At 35.2% G+C, this 21,271-nt stretch overlaps 1 protein-coding gene across 1 annotated transcript in view; it reads right to left on the bottom strand.

Annotated features, from left to right (window-relative positions):
* Gbe1 (1,4-alpha-glucan branching enzyme 1) overlaps nucleotides 1-21,043 on the bottom strand; it is a 261,346-nt gene extending 240,303 nt beyond the window's left edge. The window contains exon 1 of the mRNA XM_026400300.2: nucleotides 20,563-21,043. Within this exon, the coding sequence (XP_026256085.1) occupies nucleotides 20,563-20,714 (152 nt within the window). The 5' untranslated portion in view covers nucleotides 20,715-21,043. The remainder of the gene's footprint in view (nucleotides 1-20,562) is intronic.
* Nucleotides 21,044-21,271: the final 228 nt, after the last annotated feature.

The following is a 21,271-nucleotide window of genomic DNA, read 5'->3' as shown; positions in this document are numbered from 1 at the left end:
CAGAGATACACAGGAGAGTTTGTCAGAGCTGACTAATAAAGGCACATCTCTCCATAGATGGAGAGAGACAAAACAGGCTTGGGGTTTGGGAGTTTTAGGGGGCAGGCTCAGGGATTAGAGCCAGGCAGGTCCTAATTCCTAAGGGTAAGGTTGGTATTAGGGATGGTGAGCCTTTCTCAGAAATGCCCTTGGGCAGAAAATGAATTTTTTGTTAAAATGGTGACTGTCACTTAAGATGGCCATCCAGATGCTAAGCAAGGACTTTACAACCCCTCCCCACCAAAGAAAAAGATAATCTGACTTAAGGGAAAAATGGATTGTTAATGTAATCAATAACTGCACTTGCAGTCTTTGCCCTTACTACTCAACATCACCTGATTACTTGTTTAAAATGCAAATTAACAGGCTTCCAACCCAGATCTACTAAATTTTCATTTTATTTTAATATATTTTAGTTGTAGATGGACATAGATTTATTTATTTATTTGTATGTAGTGCTGAGAATTGAACCCAGTGCCTCACATGTGCTAGGCAAGTGCTCTACCACTGAGCCACCCCCGCAGCCCTAAATCTTCATTTTAACAAGACCCAGAGGTGATCCAGAGGCACTATTTGTATTGAGAAATTTGTATTGTTAGGGGGAAAAAAAAACTAAATTTATAATACCTTTAGCCATTCCATACTATCCATTTTTAATTCCAGGCCTTATTGTGTAGCCTTCAGGTAGTTACTGCAGCAGTTATACTCAACTAGAGTTATACTCCCTAGAGTGTTCTTCTAATTTATAAGAAAAATTAGAATAGGAGTCAGATGGTCTCCAACATGTGACCAAGTAGTGCATGACTGTTTTAGGGGTTTTGTTTGAATTGTTTTAAAGACCAACATTTCAAATTAGCAGACACCAGTTAAAACAAACATTAAAAAAAAAAAAAAAGAATGTCCTTCTATGCATATTTTTAAAGTTTCATAAATTCTCAAATGGGTGATTTTTGATTTGCCAGCACACACCATTACATTCAAATACATAAGGGAATAACATTACGATATTATCAGCTATTATCACTTTACCTCTAATTTGGCTGACCAGCCAGAAGATCAACTAAAGGCCAAGAACATAACTGGAACCAGAAGAAAGCAATAAGGAGGAAAGGCCCTGACAAAAGAACACACAAATTACCACACAAATATTGCTAATATCTAATGATATTCACTCTTAAATTACCAATTACCTTTTTATTAAGATTATATAAAAATTATCTCATAAAAGTCAAAAACAAATACTTCCTAACTAAAACATTCACTAACCTACACCAATCCTGATACACCTCACTACACAGAAACACCATGATACAATACAAAGAAATCCCATATAAATTACTTACCTCTTTTTATCTTTGGAAATGTTCCTATAGATTTCTGATCACTAGACAAGAAGGGAAGTGAAAACAAATGACTCAAAGTCTTGTCAAAAATATTATTACAATTGTTGACATGACAACCACCTGTATCTGTTCCAGAGTTAACGTTGTATACACTGTCATTTTATGTAGGAAAATCTAAAATGATCTTTAAATATCTTTAAATATCATCAGTAAATGATCTTAAAATATCTTTTCTCAGATCTTACATAAACTTCAAATACAACCTTCATATCCCCCCCAAAAAAAAACCTGATAATTATTTCTACTTAAAGAAATAAATAATTTTTTTATTGTTTCCCACAGAATGAATTATATATGTTCATAACTACTCCACTAGTCCTTTGGCCTTGCTTCCCAGCACTAAAACTAAAATTCAATGGTCCAATCTTGCCATTTTGAAGTAATAAATTTGGGGAGATTTATGCCACTTGTTTTTTAGCCTTTGACATTACTTAAATTAGTGGCCCCAAACAAAAACCACTCCTAAATTTCAGTCATGTAAACTTCATTATCTCATGGCTCCATTTGGAAAACTAACTTCTAAGGTATTGTCTGAGGGTATCAGAAACCAAACATATACAATTTGTTTAAAATGTAAAACCTAATGTTTTCTTTTAAAAAAAAAATCCATCATAAATATAAAATGGTTGAAAAAAGTCTTAGAAAACCAACCAGCCAAACCAGTTAATAACTAGACTGAGGTCCAAAACTAATTATTCATCTGAAGATCTTATACAAATACACACACCCACAGAGTAGTGGGCAGAAGAGAGAGACAGAATGACCAAGGGAGAAAATGCCAAATGACTGGGATTTAAAAGGTTAAAAAAAAAAAAAAAAAAAACAGAGCCAACATAACATACAAATCATATAGCACCAAATCTGGCTATTTGTGGCTTATTCAGATTTACATTATTTCCTAGATTATTACCTGAACCTTAATTAAAAATTAAAATAAAACCACTATGAAATTAACAAATGCCAACTAATATCCATATAAAACATCTCTGATGCTATAAAATATTAAGTGCCTAAAACTTTAATATTTATCATTGTATTTTTAGTCAGAGTGCTCCATTAATGCAAATATAGATGTTAATAATGTATTTTAATCAATAGCACTGTAAGCTTGAGAATATTTAGTTCTTCAAAATGTCTGATATTTTTTTAATGCCAAATAAAAAGCATTCAGACCTGGAGAGAATCACGATGTGGTAGAACGTCAGTTGTATCTAAAAGTGTAAATTCTGTTTTAAGCTTTTCCATTCCACTTGAGAAAGAGCAATGACAAAATTCCCAAATGTCAACACAGATGGAAGTTGAGAGGAACAGCAATGAAATTTAAAATGCAAACTATAACCCAAAAAAGAAGAATTTTTCCTTACTCCTTCTTAACAGTATGCTGACTACCCCCAAAGACAGGAAAATTCCCATTTCTCCCATGTTTGTACATAGAAATCAGCACAATGAATAAGAGAACGTATGTTCCAACTAAGACGAGGCATGATATAAAAGATATTTATACACACACATAAGATGTACAAATGTATACACTACATATTTAAAATATACCCAGAATTCTAATTCTACTTTAGCCCTAGTTCTCTCCATACATACTACCTAAATTCTCTTTAAAATCTTTATAACAGATAATTCAAAATCTACCTCAGTGTAAGCCAAAAGTGCTTATAGTAAGAGGACAAAGGCTTTATCCTATATGCTTTTGTTTAATTGGACTTTTTCCACTAAAATATCTGTAGATTGTGTCATTATTACCATCTTAGATCCAAAAAGCAGCTAAGATGTATCTCATCCCAAGCAAAAATCAAACCTAATTCATAATCACTTTGGAGGGCAATTCAGGTAACTTAACTATTAAAATACAATAGGAATTTACAATGTATTAAATGAACTTGAATATTTTTGTTTTAAATCAGTAAATCAAGATCTTATTCTCCTATGAACAATGTTGTTCAAGAAAATTGTATTTATGATTGTAAAAGTTCATATGGAAGATTAAAACTCTATTCATTCACAAAATGAAGTATGGTTTATTATATAAACTAAAAGAGATATGAAATAAAAATAAAAATTAGGCATGTCTTTCACTTAGTAATCAAAATGATATAATATTTTTAGGAACCAAAGTAATATCAACAAATAAAAGACAGAGGCATCCCAGCAATTGCTATACCATAAACACAAAAGCAGATGTTCCTAAGAAACCCACATAGAATTTTAACAATGAAGGTGAGTGAAGCCTGCAAAGATAAAAATTACTACTGGCCTGGCTGGAAAAGCATGTTGAGCCTGAGGCAAAAGAAGTTTTTTAAATAGAAGAATGTTCTGAAATAGAAAGCATGTTAAACAGAATTGCCGGAGGACTGTTAGGAAATGAAAAATTATACTAACTGCATTGGGAACAGCAGCCTGATAAAAGCACAATGCACAAATTACAATCTTCTTCATGAGTAGTATTAGACACGAGAAAGGTTAAGCTGTATATGGAAGAGGTTTTGCCCACCACAGGCCACTACATGATAGAAGAATTACATTCAAGCATTCCTAGGGACCCTCCAACAACTACAGTAATAAGTATTTCTAGATTTCTAATATTACAGAACAAGCTGGACCAGACCCCCAGTCAATATATATTTGCAAAACACCCCTTGAGTACAAACCTCTATTCTAAGTTCTACAGAAAATACCAAAAGAACAATAATAGGTGCCTAACTATATTCTTCTCTTCTCAAATTCAAAACACACATCCAGCATCCCAGGATGCTCAGTGAGTCAGCATGTACTGGCAGTGTATTATGGAAAACACAATACTGAAGGTGGCAGGAAAACAGCATTCAAGAAAGAATCTAACTGATAGCTGATGAGGTAAAAACTTTTCTAAATGGCAATGTTTTCACTATGATTACAAGGTTAACAATTAGGTATTCAAAATAAATAGGTACAAAATAAATAAAATTCATTAACACTAAATAAACTACCATCATGAGGATGGAAGAAAAGCAAGTTATGAAAGAAAAGACAAAAACAAGGCAAATGTGTTTTTTTAGACATGTATCCACAACATTGTCACTAGTTTTAAGAGTGACAGAGAAGCAGTCTTTGAAACATTTCTCTTACAAGCAGAGATTAACTCTAGAATAATGCAAGTCATAATGAGTCACAGCACATAAGATTCTTGGGACAAGGAAGTTAGGAACAGCTGTTATTTGGGCTAGGTCCAAGTGAAGTTGGCACATCCAGAAAGGTCTAAGGCTATTAAGGACGAGAACAGTCACCTGATCTCAATCACTTTATCAAGAAGTAAATCTTTATCAAATTTATTTTGTCTGGCCCACGATTTTCTTCATGTTATTTGTATTGTTGCCTTATTGGACCTATATAATGCATTTAACTTGGGAAAATGTGACATGAGTAAGAATTACCTAAATGAAAAGAGCAATGTGAACTAGCCATGCCAAATAACTTAGGGAAAACACAGCTACCTAACTGACCCCAGTCAATCTTTATGTAAAATACCTCCCTGTTTACATTTAAGATACAATTCATTTATTTCTCTTGGAAAAAAAAATACACACACACACACACACACACACACACACACACACACACACAGGAAGCCAGTTATCAGTCGGAATATTTATGGGTTTTAATTACCTTGACACAGAGCTGACTAAACCTTTCTCCCTCTTTAATCTTCCCCTTCAGACTCTTTCTAGGAGATGTGTTCCTCTTTCAAATACATCATTAAAACCTATCCTGTATGATATGGTAGCCACTAGCTACACATTGTTACTAAGTACTTGGAGTATGGCTAGTCTCAGATGTACTATCAGTATAAAATACACATCAGATTTCAAAGACTAAAAGTAAGTAAAATATCTGATTGGAATTATTAATTACATGTTGAAATACTTTTAATACAATGGGTTAAATAATATATGCCTTGAAACATCATTTCATCTATTTCTTTTTGCTTTTTTAAATATGACTACCAGAAATTTTTAAATTACATATAATATTAATTAAAATTACATATAATATTAATTTAAATTACATATAATATTAATATTATATTCCCACTAAATAAAATGCAGATCTAGACAAAATATGTAAGGTAGGATCAAGTGAAGGCATGCAGCATTCATTTACTTTTCTGGAACACCTTCTAGCCAAATTATACTTATTATAAAATGCCCCTGACTCACTCAGGAATGGATCCCCTTTACTTGGTAACTTGGGAGTTACCTCATTTATTCTAAAAATAATTCCAATATCCTGTCCAAAACAAGCCTGTTATAAAAGAAATAGGCTGATGTGCCTTCAGACATGATTTACAAACTATTTTACAGGATTCTATTCTTACACAATGTGGCATTCTTACACAAGCATATTTTGCAAATAAACCATTTTGTAAGAAAATTTTAGCTATAAGTAACCTTGTGTATAAGGTCACATGATATCTTCATAACTGCTTTAATTAAGACTAATGTCTTAGCTAGTACATTCTTTGACTCTTTCAAAAAGGCTCATAGACTGTCCACATTCTAAAAGACTCAGTTCTACAGAGTTTAAAGAACTAATTTTAAGAAATTTAAAGCAATTCAAATACACTCTGGTATATTCTCCTTTTCCTCAATAGGAGGGAGTATCCTCTCATCAGTACTACACTGAACTCTCCAAAAATATCTACTGCAACTGTATTTATATGTCTATTTGACCTCCAATAAGATAGGAAGCTTATCTTACATATATTTGTTCTGCTACCACATAGAAAAATACCCATAACAAAGAAGATGTTGAAAATAAATTATGAAACAACCTGTGACTCAAATGCCTATACATACCCTGGAGCATCATTATGGGGAACAATTTTCTCTGTGTAACCACCTTCTATATTTCAGCCTCAAGACCTATTTGCAACAGTGAAAGTTACAATGCAGATTTAATAAAAGGCAACTCTGATATTACTAATAAAATCAACCCCTTTATTTACAGGAAGCCTTGTAAAACTCATAGTGACCATCAAAAAATTAAATGACTTGGTGAACTACATTAGTATAGATATATTATTTTCAGAAATTGAAATATATACTTAAAATATTTACAGGAAACGATTTAGCTCTTTATTAACTCAAGGTTTTTTTATTTGTTCTTTTCAGTTATATATGACAGTATAGTTTGACATGTTTACACAAGCATGCAATATATCTCATCCTAATAAGGCTTCTGGTCTTGTTGTACATGATGTGAAGAGTTACTGTGGTACAGTCATATATGTACATAGGAAAAGTTATGTCAGATTCATTCCACTGTCTTTCCTATTCCTGTCCCCTTTCCCTTCCCTTCATTCTTCTTTGTCTAATTCAATGAATTTCTATTCTTCCCCTCCCCAGTCCCTTATTGTGTGTTAGCATCCACATATCAGAGAGAATACCCAACCTTTGGTTTTTGGGGATTGGCTTATTTTGCTTAGCATAATAGTCTCTAGATCCATCTACTTACTGGTAAGAGTCATTAATTTTTATGGCTAATATTCCTTTTTGTGTGTGTGTGTATGTATACACACACCATATTTTCTTTATCCATCTATTGAAGGCCACCAAGGTTGTTTCTACAGCTTAGCTATCGTGAACTGAGCTGCTAAGTTTTGATCTAAGGTCTCAGATCATGTGATCCATGCTTGGCTACTAACAAATATCTATCAAATGGCATCACCTGGAAGTCTTCTGAAAAAAATACAGAATCTCAGACCCCAATGCACTAGCATGATGTAGATATAAATCATAACAAATTACTGTGATGATTGTAATGATTATCATAATCCATTATCTGTAGAGTTGGTAAAAATCACTTTTTGATCCTGAGTGCCTCATATTCATCAGAGTGAGCTATAATTGTAGATATCCTCAAAAGCTCCACTTTTCCCTTCTATCCAAAGGCAGACAGATATAAGCTTACCTATTTTATTCATAAGTTTTCCCAACTGTCAAATAAATGTACTCACAACTTTCAAATTTTAATGTCTGACAAAGTTCTATTTGGAAATCAACATGCTCTGATTTCTCATGTATTTAATAGCACAATGAACCTGATTAAACATCAAAGTAAATATTAAGATTAAAGAAAACCAAAGTCTAATTTCAGTTACCTAAAAAGAAACTAATTTGGGAAAATATTGACATTTCCTTAGTTAAAAATTAACAAGTCCATTCCTACAAATGAAAGAACCACATAAAATTTTAGAAGATCTACTTGTCTTTAAGTAAACAGAAAAAGTAAATGAAACTTGCATTTTGAAAAAAAATAATTTTTTATAATATAGAACAGAGTATCTGAGAGTGTCAAATGAAAACATTCTAAGTAGTATTAATTTTTTTAATCAAATTTTAATTATAACTTGAAGTCTATAAAAATTCATATTAAGAATTGTTTGGAATAAAAATCAATAAATCAATATTGTGCCATGACAGGAAATAGAAAAAATTTAAAGCTGTAAAGAAAAAGACATGAGGTATCTACCAAGATTATTATGTATTTCACAAATTTTCCCCTGCTTCTTAAAGTTTTGCAGCTCCCTTAATGTAATAACCAAAAGTTAAAATAAGACATTATAAATAACAAAACTGACAGATTATTTCATTCCTATGCTTTCAGAAATCTACATCACACATAAGAATTGTCAGTTTATATATTTCAATGAGACCTAAAATATACTAAAGACCAGTGTGTTTTTATTTAGGTGGCTTCCCAATGAAAGCTGTCAGTTCATAATCTTTGAAGAGAATCATACACATAGGCAGTAAAATAAAAGTGAAACCTCAAAAGTTTTACAAAAATTAAGTCAAAATGGAACACAATATGAAACAAAAACAAATTTACAAGAAAACATTAGGGAAAAAAATCCTCCAATCCTAGAGCCAGGCAAAGGGCTTTGAGACATGGCAACAAATACATAATCCACCCAAGAAGAGAACTTAAAAATTGGACTTCAATAAAATTAAAAACAATTGCTTTTGTGAAAGAACTTGTTTAGAAGATGAACAGACAAGCTAAGTCTAGGAGTAAATATCTGCAAAGAACTTAGAATATATAAAGAATTCTTAAAACAAAGAAAAATGAATCCAGTTGGAGAATTGGTGAAAGACACACATATTTCACACACACACAAAAAAAAGGTATAAATATGGCAAATTGCTGAGAGCCACAGCCGAGTCTGTATGGCCCCTGGCATTTTGCCAACAGTATTGATTGACAGGCAAGGTGTTAATATCTGCCTCTGCCGCTACTTTTGAGTTCTAGCGCTATTTTTAGTTCTCACGGGGATTCCCCGGGAGTTCCCATTGGTTGGCGAAGTGCAGGAGGAGGGATTTCCCGGGGGAGATATTTCCAGCTGGGGGTTCCTGCAGGAGCCTCGTGGCTTTCGGGAGGATTCCCCAGGAGTGTGTGTGAGGTTTTTTCTTGCAGTAAAAAAAAAATAAAGTTTGTTCCTGCTTCAGTGGCTCGTGATTTGTGCCCAGCCAGACTGCGGCATTTGGTGGCCCATACAGGGAACGAACCCGCGACCTTGGCGTTATCAGCACCAAGCTGATATGTTAAAACATGTTAAAACAATTTTCAGCATAGTTATAAGAAGAATGCATTTAAAAGCCATGATGACATATCACTACACACCTATTAGAATAGCTAAAATAAAGAAAAAAAAACAGTGATTATAGGATGTGCTGGCAAGGATACAGATAAACTGGGTCCCTTATACATTGCTTGTGGTATACAATATAGTACAGATACTGTAGAAAATAGTTGACAATTTCTTATAACACTAAATATACAGTTACCACTTAACCCAGCCATTATTTTCTGGGCATTTATTTTAGAGATGTAAGATCTGCACATAAATATTCATATCTAAGTTTTACTGTAATATTCCCAAAAAAACAAAAACTAGAAACGATCTAAATTTCCTTTAACAGGTAAATGAACAAACTAAATAGATGATACTGCTGTGACAGAAAGGAACATACTATTGCTATGTGTAACTTGTACAGACCTCAAGGACATTATGCTGAAAGAGAGAACAAAGTCAATCTCAAAAGCTTATATATGATTTAATGTATATAATACCTGCAAGATGAAAAAATTAGAGAGATGGAAACCAAGATAGCAGTTATCAAAGTTAGGGACTGGAGTAGAGTGGTAGTATGAAGAGTGGTGACTGTTATTGTCACAAGCCATCCATGGGCTGTGTGTGGACTTTGTTGCGCATTGTAGAATAGTGAAGAAGTAAGTCTGGCTTTGGGAACTTCCTGTGGCACCCCCACAGGGATAGATCTTGTGATGCAGGTGAACTTCCCCCTCAAGTTCTGCCAAAGATCCCACACAGCACCTGGGATGGATCTGACCTGCCAAGGTGCCAATCAAGGTCCTAACTGCAAGACATCACAAAGCAAGATTCCGCCCTTGAAACCCTATCCCTGCCTTTGACGTACCCCCTTAAATAAACCACAGGGCCATCTTTCCTTTATCTAGTTCCAGCACCCATGTGGACTAGATCTATCAGGGGCTCTGCTTTATGTAAATATATTTCTGACTATTTGTGTTTTGCTCTTAACTAATTAATTTAGACATTAAATTTCCAGGTGGCTTACACCCTCCTTAGCAGGAAGAAGAACCCCCAAATGAGATGCTGACCATCGCCCCCATTAAGTTATGTTAACATATACATTGAATAAAACCATAAAGAAGTGTTGACACCTCAGTAAAAACTGAAGACAGCTGAATGAGCTCTGTAAATTGTACAAATGTCAATTTCCTGATTTTGATACCACACTACAGTTATGCAAGGTATTACCACAGGGGCAAGTTTGAGGAAAGGTACAAGAGCCTTCTCTGTATTCGTTTTGCAACTCCCTATGATTCTATAATTATTTCAAAATGATACTGTTTTTAAACACAATTTGCAATTCTCAAAACAATCTCCACCATATTTTTTAAATGGTCTCTGACTAAAAAGCACTTTAAACCTGCTGCAATCAACCCTCAATTTTGATACACTTTTATTTCTATGCATACATTTCTGCCTATGTGTTGTATTTGTGATTAGAGCTTTGCTTAATAGTGGATACATAGTATATTATTTTTAATAAAAGGCATGTTGAAGAAGTAAAGCAAAAAGAGACCTGCTAATTGCACTACATGCATATCACTTTTAAGTACAACTTAAACACACAAAACAAAACTGCCAACTGAAAAGGTCAAGAGGATAGAAGAAGAGTCAGGCATAAACAAAAAACAAATATGCAAACAAAAGTACCAAGAATTTTTGAATACAGAAAGATAAGAGCTCAGAGAGAAAAAATAAAATCCAAACCTTTAACTCATTCGTGAAACATCAGAATTCTGGAATAATAACCAGTCCTCCTCATAGAAGAGTTAAAATAATTAAAAAGCAACAGTAACTCAGACATTACTCATAATCTCTAAATAGTAATATGGAATGATACTGCATGCTAGACCCATTACCTCTTAGAAAAAAAAATTAATATAATTCCAGACACAACATTAATCTTCTGACATCAAAAATAAATGATGCTTTTGGTAGTTGGACCATGTTGAACATGTTAATTGTGGCTATGCAAGATTCTGGGAGATCTTTTCATCTTCTAAGGTCTTTTTCAATTTCTTTCTTTAGTGTTCTGTAGTTTTCATTGTAGAAGTCTTTCACCTCTTTTGTTAGTTTGATTCCCAAGTATTTTATTTCATTTTTTTAGGCTATTGTGAATGGGGTAGTTTCTTAATTTCTCTTTCAGTGGATTTATCACTGATGTATAGCAATGCCTTTGATTTATGGGTGTTGATTTTACATCCTTCTACTTTGCTGAATTCATTTACTAGTTCTAGAAGTTTTCTGGTGGAACTTTTAGGATCTTCTAGGTATAGAATCATAACATCAACAAATACTGCCAACTTGAATTCTTCTTTTACTATGTGTATCCCTTTAATTTCTTTCATCTGTCTAATTGCTCTGGCCAGTGATTCAAGAACTATATCAAATAGAAGTGATAAAAGAGGGCATGCCTGTCATGTTCCAGTTTTTAAAGGAATGCCTTCAATTTTTCTCCATTTAGAACGATGTTGACCTTGGGCTTAGCAAAGATAGCTTCTACAAAAGATATGTTCCTATTATCCCTAGTTTTTCTAGTGTTTTGAACATAAAAGGATGTTGTATTTTGTCAAATGCAAAAACAAATAAATTAAACTTGCTCTTATAAAAAAATTAAGTATTTATTTTGTCAACTGTTAAAAGGGTTTACTAATATGTATAAATAGGTGGAGTAAAATATGTGAGTTATTGGCACACAGTAGGTACTCAATAGACATTAATTTTCTAGTCAAATATAATTAACTATGAAATCACTGAATAATTTCAATATTTGGAACTATTCAAATGTGAAGTCTTTATGTATAAAATATAAATACATTTTCTTCAAAGGAAAAAAAAAAACCCACGAATGGCATTCTTCTACAAATTGCCCTTAGTCCTACTGTCAAAGACAACCCAACTTGCCTATAATGATAATCCTTTATTTGTATGAAAAGTTTGTGGTGGGCATATTCTGAAGAATGACAGTTCTAACTGCATCTACATATACATCTTAAGCTTTAAAAAGAAATCATAGAAATATATAACGTTAAAGTCTCAAAAGCTTGCATGCAGATAACAAAACACAGTTTATGTCTTAAAGTCTAAGCGTAAATTAATTGACATCTTTAATTTAGTTCTATTTTTCTTGGTAATTCCACAAAGATTCTATTCTCCAAATAACTTCAATGCTGTTTTTCATAAGTCCAAGATAGATGGAAAAATAATTAGAAATTAACAAATTGATTTCTTGTCAAAATATTAAGGTTAGGCCATCTAAGAAATTTAAGGAAAAAAAAAAAAAAGAAGACAATGGAACCTCCCAAGACATGGTGCCAAGTAATCAGAGTTCAGATCAACTCATTTTGGGACAGCACAGTGAAAAAGCTCTGTAAATCCCTGAAGAAAGGAATATTAAAAAAAAAAAAAAAAAAAAAAAAAGAAAGAATCAGATCTAGCAAAGCAAAAGCAATGACTTAGGGGTTAGTGATATTAAATAATGTGGCTGTGGACCTCTCCCTGAAAAAGTGGAAGTACCTGGACTCTACTCAGAAAAATCTGTACATACATGTGATGTTGAAGGTCTATTACCTAGTCTTGCTGGAACTTTTCATCTTTAGACAAATGAGGCCTCCTCTTAAAAGCAAAGAGTCCTGCAAAAGGAAATACTCTTAGGAAGATATGTCTGAGCCATGGTAATGCAGGCTCACTTTCAGTTACAGATGACAATGGGACACTTCTGGTTAATAATCTGTAATCAGAAAGAACTAGATATTGTTTATGAGAAATTAACATGTTTGGAACACTCTAGTAAATTCACAAATGTTCCTGCTAGGAACATGGATCTGGTGTCAACCTGTGTTCAGTTATCCTCTTGTCTTAAGAATAGAGACTGCATGCTAAGGATAATAGAGCAGAAGAATAAAGATGTATGGATCCATGCTACAGCCCAAACCACTTACTTTTACTTTATTCAAAAAGTTAACAAACTTTTCTTTATATAATTCAGTTTGTAAGATTTTCTGTTGAGAGTATGTTGGAATCTAAATGAAAAAGTGATGTTATTGAGGGCTTTTTTTTAACAACATGCATATGGGTATTATGCACCTATTCATAACTAAATATAACCTGTAGATAGGAACTTATTATTTATGAAAATGAAAATAAATTAGGTATACTGAGTAACATTGAAACAAATTGCTAATTCTTATTTGTTGAATATTTATAAAACTTAAAATTTACCTATACAAGAAGTACACATACAGATGTGGATTCTAAATATCATACTTTCTATTGTAGAACTAGTGAATCTCCTCAAAGATTATGTCTCATTTTACTTGATGGTTCAATAATCAATGGTTCAATAGATCTATTAAAATAATATGAATATTTCATTACTTTTCTGTATGCTTCTTATGCCAAAAATCAAATCCATGGAAAATAAATCATCAAATATCAAAAGAAGACAGATTTCATTTTTTCTTATTAGTATGTCATATGTCACAAGTTCACACTGTACTGAAATAATTCGTTCATGTTTAAACTTTTAACTTGATATTATATATTTTTTCTTCTTCCACATTAAGTTTTATTTTCAAAGTTATTCCTGCTATTAGTAAACTCAGTATGACCATTCTTCTAACCATACAGAGTTCAGGAGGAAGAAAATCCCTGCAGCTGTTTGATGCTCAAGAATATGAACACTTAGCAGTCAGATGAAAGAAGAGAAAAGACAGAAAAGGAAGATCAAGAGAAAGTGATTTTGAATTTCTGCAGGCTAGCATTTACCTCTCTCAATAAAAGAGCTTTGTGCTCATTATATCCCAGGACTCATCTTGCCTTCAGCTTATAGTAAACTGGCGATTGCCTTATCATTTCCTATCCAAATTAAGGATCAAAGTTTAAACATATTATTTTCCTTCTCTATTAGATCATGATTAAAACTACCATCCACCTTAACTCATTCATACAATCATTTCTACAGCAAAAAGAAGGAACCCCCTGAAGTAAGGACATGGTTAACCAACAAAACAGAGTTGTGAGGATTTGTAGTCATAGTATTTAGAAGATGTTTGATTTCAGTATATAGCATTAAAGAAAATAAAATCATCTGAAAAGTAAATTCTAGTAAATATTCAAACTGAAAAGTTAACCAATAGTACTATCATCAAATTATTATTTACTGAGCATCTTTACATGTAGCTATAGTTTTCAAGATACGCTAGAAAGTTCTGTCCATCTTTTACCAAGGAAAAAAAAATGAAGTTCACAGAGGTTGATTAATTTACCCTTGAACTCAAAGCTATTTGACAGTTATGAAAGCCAAAATTCAATCCTTGTCTTTCTGTTATACTTTGTAACATAAGCATTCAGCAATATTTTTCTTCATTGTATATGTGATAAAACTAAATTTAGAGCCTAAGTAATTCTAATCATTTAAATATGAAAAAAATTAGTTTTACAGGTCAGTCACCATAACAAACAATGTTAAGTAATCTGCAATGAAAACGTATAATAAATCAATGAATGTAAGTTGTACAATAACATGAGTTTAATGTGGAATTTTCCTTTTGTCACATTTCCCCTAAACACAAAACTGAATGGGGCTCTTTTTTGGTATTAAACACAAAAGAACTCTGGATTAAAAACAGTGGTGAACATATACTGATGAGCAGACATTACCACAAGAAGAGAATCTATTCTTAAGTTAAAAAAAAATTAATAAGCTGACTTTAGAAAAAAAGGTATGTGGTAGCAGCAATTCTTTCAGAAGAAAACACTTTCATGTTTTTCTTTAATACCTATAAATGCATAATCAAGGCTTAATCCACGATTACAAATAACAACAGTATGAGACACTGATCAGTCTAAAACTGTAGCACATTTCACAGGACTGTATTATCATCTCACTGACTAACTAGGACCCAGCATGGTGAGAGCTAAAAAGAATCCTCTAAGAAGTTATCACTTGAAGAGTTACTTCTTGGGGGGACTAGGGTTGTGGCTCAGAGGTAGAGCCCTTACCTAGCATCCTAGCATGTGCAAGGTGCTGGGTTCCATCCTCAGCACCACATAAAAATAAATAAAGGTATTGTACAACTATATATATAATATATATATATTTTTTTAAGAGTCTCTTCTCCACAGAAGTGACTGTGGCACAGAAGGCCAGAGCTAAAACCAAATCAGAATGTTCCATAAAGTCATTTTAAGGCACTTTGAAAATGAGAAGAGGTACAGCCTTTTGACCACTGCTGCAGAGAATCCAGGAGTGACTCTGGAATTAGTACAGAATTCAGCTGCTAAGGGCAACAGAAGAGCACATCACATAGGTCTCATAATATTCAGATTCTTCCTTGTTTTCTTAAATCACAGACATTTGACCTTCTTCAGAGCCTACAACCTAGCCTGGTGCTAAGCTATCATTTAAAATTTCTATGCAGTGAGAACCAATTGTTAGTATAAATGCTGACACACCAAATCCAAATTACTTTCCAATTCTAATTAAATACCAATGTAAAAAATATTCTTATTTCCAACTAAGTACAGAGCCTCACTATAACTGTAACACTTAACACACTTGAGCTCACAAAACCTCTTTCCCCATTTTAAACCTTATGGATAGAGAGAAGTCAAGGAAGGCATACAACATATCTGCAAGCCATGTCCAGAAGCATGTATAGGAACTTAGCATGGGATAGAAGCAATGAATGCATCAAGCAGAGATCACAGTATCTACAGAAGCAAAACTATCTAGACCCAAGGCAAGACTAAATCTGTGGCATCCAGAAAAGCAACAATATATTGGCACACCTTCAACCTGATATTTTTCACACATTCATTAAAGATGTATTTTATAGGGCAAATTATTTTATATTAATAAAAAAAAACACAGAAAAAGGTTCATTTATTAATTCACTCCTAAGCTGAAACACAGTCACTATTTCGATAAAGACCAGAAAATTTCTTTAATTCTTGTTTTGTCTTGATATTTATTCAGTAATTTTTTAAACCTCTCCCAACTTATTGGAAGAAATACATAAGAAATTAAAATTGGCAATATTCAAGGATAAAGGATTATATATAAAAAATGTATATCACATTTCTGATTTATTTTAGTGATATTTTAGTGCACCTTACAGTATGTCCCCCAACTCACCTCTGGTTAGATAGTACAGAACAAGAGGAAAGATGCAAAGATGAAGCTGAAAAAGTCCACAAAGAGTCTAGAAAATAGACCCTTTGGAAGTCATGAAAAGGAATACGGACTGTACCAAAAGGGAAATGAAGAACTGAAAGGATTTAAGCAAAAGAACATCAGGCTCAGATTTACCTATTTCCAAGTTCATTCTAATTACTGTTTTTGAGTAAAGATGAGTGGAGTGAATAGGGCAGGATAAAGATTCAAAAACAAAGTAATAGCTAGCTATAAGGCTGTTTTTTTAAACCAGGCTAGATATGCTAGCTACTTCAAACAGGATAACAGTAAGAATGTAGAATAGTATATATTTGAATGAGGAGCTACAACAGAACAGACTCAAATGGAGAGAGAGACGTAATTTAGAACATGTCTTCATGCTCAGGCTTGATCAATTGGTAATTGAGGATACCATGCACTGACAGAGGTATAAAGGGCCAAACACGTTTGGAATGAAAAACTTTAAGTTCAATTTTATACATATTGAGCTTTGTACTTACAGGACATTGAAATAAAGGTGTTTATTAATATTCCTGAGATTAGGAGAAAGATCTGAAGTGAAAACAGATGGAGGGTATCCTCAGAAAATGGAATCCCCAGGATGGTAAAAATTTCTAGGTTAAATATATTAAGCAGAAATACTCAAAAAACCTAGGGAAGAGCCCTGAGCATCTCATACTAAATGGTCTGAAAAAAGCTGAGGAGAAACCTCAATGATAATGGAAGAAAAGGAAGACCATGGCTTCAAGAAACCACAAAGTGATACACATGTACAATGCTTAAAAAAAAAAAAAAAAGAGAGAGAGAGAGGTATCCATTAAACTATCAAGAAGTTGTTTGTGAACTTGTTGGGGAAGGTTTTAATAAAAACTAATCCCAGCTGAAGCACTTACAAGCCATGTGAATTCATGCCAGGCAACTGATCAAATCTCATTTTCTTCACCTGTGAAAGAAAAAAAATGCCTATCCTAACTACCTCATGGTTTTGTTATGAGCATGAAATATCATAATATGTATGAAAGTCCTATATAAAATTTAAACAAAACATAAATTAGCATTATTTCAATCATATTGTTCTGAATAATGTTCTCCAAAATTGGCCCTCTGTTCCACCCACATGGCAAGCTGACCTGCACCAGTCAATGTAATTTACCAACAGAGAGGCAAAAGCTTTAAGAAAAAAAATGCATAGTTCAACCTATTCTCTATTTCCTGCCACTACCCATTGTAGAAGCATGTTTCAAAACAAACCTTTCATAAGCCTAGGTCCTTATCTACTGTGACAACAGCCCTTTGGCTTACTCATGATGGCATGTAATATGGGGACAATTAAATGTTGTTTTAAAGCACTAGGATTTTGAAAGTATGACAACAAAAAACTGCAGCGTAAACGGCAGGTTAAAAAACAAATGCAAAAGAGCCAAATGGAAATGTCATATTAAGTAGCAAATCCATGAGACAATCATGGAGGTACTAATCATGTACTAATTTTATTTTATAGCACAGAGTACTCACTAATCCTCCACATTTCAGAATTCTTAACATAGAGAAGGTGAAAAGAGCAACAAACAGATCCAACCCAATTTCAAATGAGGAAATGCTGGCTGGACAAGGATGATGGTCCATCAATGAGAAGAAATTGCTCACCTCTTCACCATTCTTATATATTGTTGTTTGTACCTCAATTTTTCTTTGCTCCTTAGTAAGCATACATTGGACTTAAATGGTCAATTGGTAGTATATCTGTGTTAAGCCAAGAACACACTGCCTAAGTGGGTTACAGGAATGAAGAGGAAATATAACAAATGATTTAGTCTATTTGTATACTGCCTCTACAAAATAGCTGAAACTTGATAATTTATTAAAAAACAGAAATTTTGGGCTGGGAATGTGGCTCAAGTGGTAGCGCCTCGCCTGGCATGTGTGCGGCCCGGGTTCGATCCTCAGCACCACATACCAACAAAGATGTTGTGTCCGCCGAGAACTAAAAAATAAATATTAAAAATTCTCTCTCTCTCTCTCTCTCTCTCTCTCTCTCTCTCTCTCTCTCTCTCTCTCTCTCTCTCTCTCTCTCTCTCTCTTTAAAAAAAACAGAAATTTATTTTCTCATAGTTCTGGAGACTGGAACATGTAAGAACAAGAGATCAGCAGGTTCTGCTGTCAGGGAAGTAGTGTTCTCTGCTTCCAAGAAGGCACCTTGTGGCTGCACCCTCCAAAGGAAAGGAATGCTGTGTCCTTACATGATTGAAGGGCAAAAGGAGGAAAAGCTGGAGGAAGGCTTTTTTTTTTTTTTTTTTTTTTTTAAGGGCCTTAATCCCATTCACAAGGGAGGAGTCCTTATCACCTCATCACATACTAATAAAAGTCCCACTGTTTTTACATCACATTGGCAACACTGAATTTTGGAAGGGACACATTCTAACAGATCAATAAGTAGAACAACCAGCCTTTGAAGGAGGAATTTTCTTATTCTTCCACTATTAACAATTTAAAGTTACCAATGCCAAATTGCTACTTGCTATGCCTAAATGGAACATGTTTGCTAGAAAATGGCAATTACTCAACCTAAAACAAAAGCAGAATCCAGGTCAGAGTGAGGCTTAGAAGGACCCATTGGACCAGTTCTTTTTACCAAGAACTCTTATTTATTTGGGCCTTTGTCCTCCTCATTAGTATTTAACAAACCATGAGAGATGATTATAATTACTTCAATCCCAAAGGAGTTTCATGAAAGAAACCCTTGACAAAAGAAGTTTGTTCCTGACCATTTAAAATGGGAGGACAGAGAAGAAAGACATTCCCCATGTTTTCTTTTAAGGGGAAAAAAAATTCTACCAATGCTAGGGATTAAACCCAGGGCCTAGGCCATGCCAAAACAACACTCTATCAATGAACTATATATACACTTCAGACCCTAGAATGTCTTAAGGAACAATTTATAAAACAAAGTCTACATTTTTTAATCACCTTCTTTTACCTTTTTTTTCTTTTTAACTATTTGTAAATTGAAACCAGTCTTCAACTCTAAAGATTATGTGCACTCTTTGAGAGCCTATATTGCATAATCTGAAAGCAATTTCAGGGGACTGCTCCCCATTGCTTTCATATAAAGGCATAATCATCTGATGAGTTCAACAGCTCAACAAGGCTACTTTCAAGGTGGCTTATTCATTACGATATAAAAACTCCAGAATGAGATGTGTACAACTTCAGTCTCCTTACAATCTCTAGAGTAGCTTTTTGCTCATGAGTTTCTGTGATTAGACTTAACTCAGGTAATATGGTGACGATGCTAAGACTGTGTGCTTGTTAAAACTCACAATCAACCCATTTTGATTACTGTCAATGCTGCTTCATGTCACCAACTTGCTAGATGTTTCCTATGACTTAAATTACTTGTGTATATGCTGTTGCAAGTTTTCATCTTGCAGTGGCTCTGCTTAAAGAGCAGAAACCACTAAATAACAATAGGCTTACCTCACTAAGGAACGTAACTACTATTCTAATTTTACAAAGGAGACCTTTTGAATTTGGCTGATTAGAATTACTAAATTCTACTTATTTGTGGGAAGCCAATGAAATAGGATAAGCATGACGCTATTTTAAAGCATCCTGAATGGACCCCAAGAAGTCTGGCGGCAGTGTGAAGCATGACCATGACGAGTGTGCTGTACAATCACTATCAACGTTTATCCAAGAGTTAAAAAGTGATCAAGATAGGCTTCATCTTCCCTAAGAAGTGGAATAGTAACGGGAAAATCTATAGTATCTTTCTTTGAAAAATCCTCTTGGAGATAAAATCCCAATATTTGCTATGAGGTGAACTAGAAGGTTTTAAATACGCAATTACACAAATCGCGAGTCGGGTCCGCACTCCCACGGAGGAACAAGCGGGCGGTTAACAAAGTGACGAAACCCGCAGCACAGGGGGAAAGGAGCGCTGGAAGCCAAACACGTCCGCTATGGCGCAAGCCGTTGACTGGAAAGGGGGGAGACGAGTCAAGTTCCTTTGGAGCTTCAGCATCCACTCCCAGGGTCAGGACGGTCACGCACAACTTGGGAAAACCACTAAATGCCACAGCCGAAGCGTACAGGATACCACGCCCACCAAGCTTCCTGCCTGGGGAGGACGTGCGGAGACCGCGGGAGGGAGGGGCGGGGAGCGGCGAAGACTGGAGCGAGGCCGGGCAGCACGCGCACGCATGCGCGCACGGGAAGGGTGGCGGCGGCTGGAACGCCGAGCCAGCTCCCGGAAGGCGGGCTGCGGGTGGGTGGCATGTTACCTGCGCTGGAAGTCCTCGGCGAAGGGTTTCAGGTACGGGTCAACCTCCAGGAGTCGGGCCAGTTCAGGCACGTCCGCTAAGGGGGCAGCCAGCGCCGCTTCGGAGCTCTTGGCCAGAGCCGCCGGAGTTGCCGAACCCGCAGGAGCCGCCATCTTCCGCCGAGGCCCGAGTAGCCGAGGCCCGAGAGGGTCGAGTGGGGCCTGCGCGAGAGCGCGAGCTCAAGCCGAGAGAAAGGCTACGAGGGCGGAGCTGAAGGCGAGCCTAGGCGAGCAGCAGCGGCCCGGGACCTTTTATAGCTGCAGAGTGCGGCCGCCGGCCCGTTCTCCCCCCGCCAACGGGGAGGAGCAGGGCCCGAGCAGGTGGTCTCTGGATGCACGCCCCGAGCGGATAGGAGGTGCCCAGGCTCTCCGCCCACTCACGCGGCTCGCACCTGGAGCCTGCAAGGGCTTACCCTTTTCTCCCCAGTCTCTTCTTCGCTGGCTAAGGCCACCCCAGAAGGCGGGTCACGCGCCGACTTGGCTCAGCCGTGTCCTTCCTTACCCCTACCCAATTTGGGGTTCCGGAGCAGGCCCTTCGCTTTTTTTCTTTGAGCAGCACAACTGAGTGTTCCCTTCAACTGGATACTGTGTATATGGTTTTCTTTAAAGAGACCTTCCTTCTCTAATTTCTGAGAATTTCTTGTTGAGGCAGTGTTTCAAACAAATCAGCT

Source organism: Urocitellus parryii, chromosome 2 (assembly GCF_045843805.1).
Source record: "Urocitellus parryii isolate mUroPar1 chromosome 2, mUroPar1.hap1, whole genome shotgun sequence".
NCBI lineage: Eukaryota > Metazoa > Chordata > Mammalia > Rodentia > Sciuridae > Urocitellus > Urocitellus parryii.
Note: the sequence above shows the minus strand (reverse complement) of the source record. Positions and strands in the feature narration are given on the sequence as shown.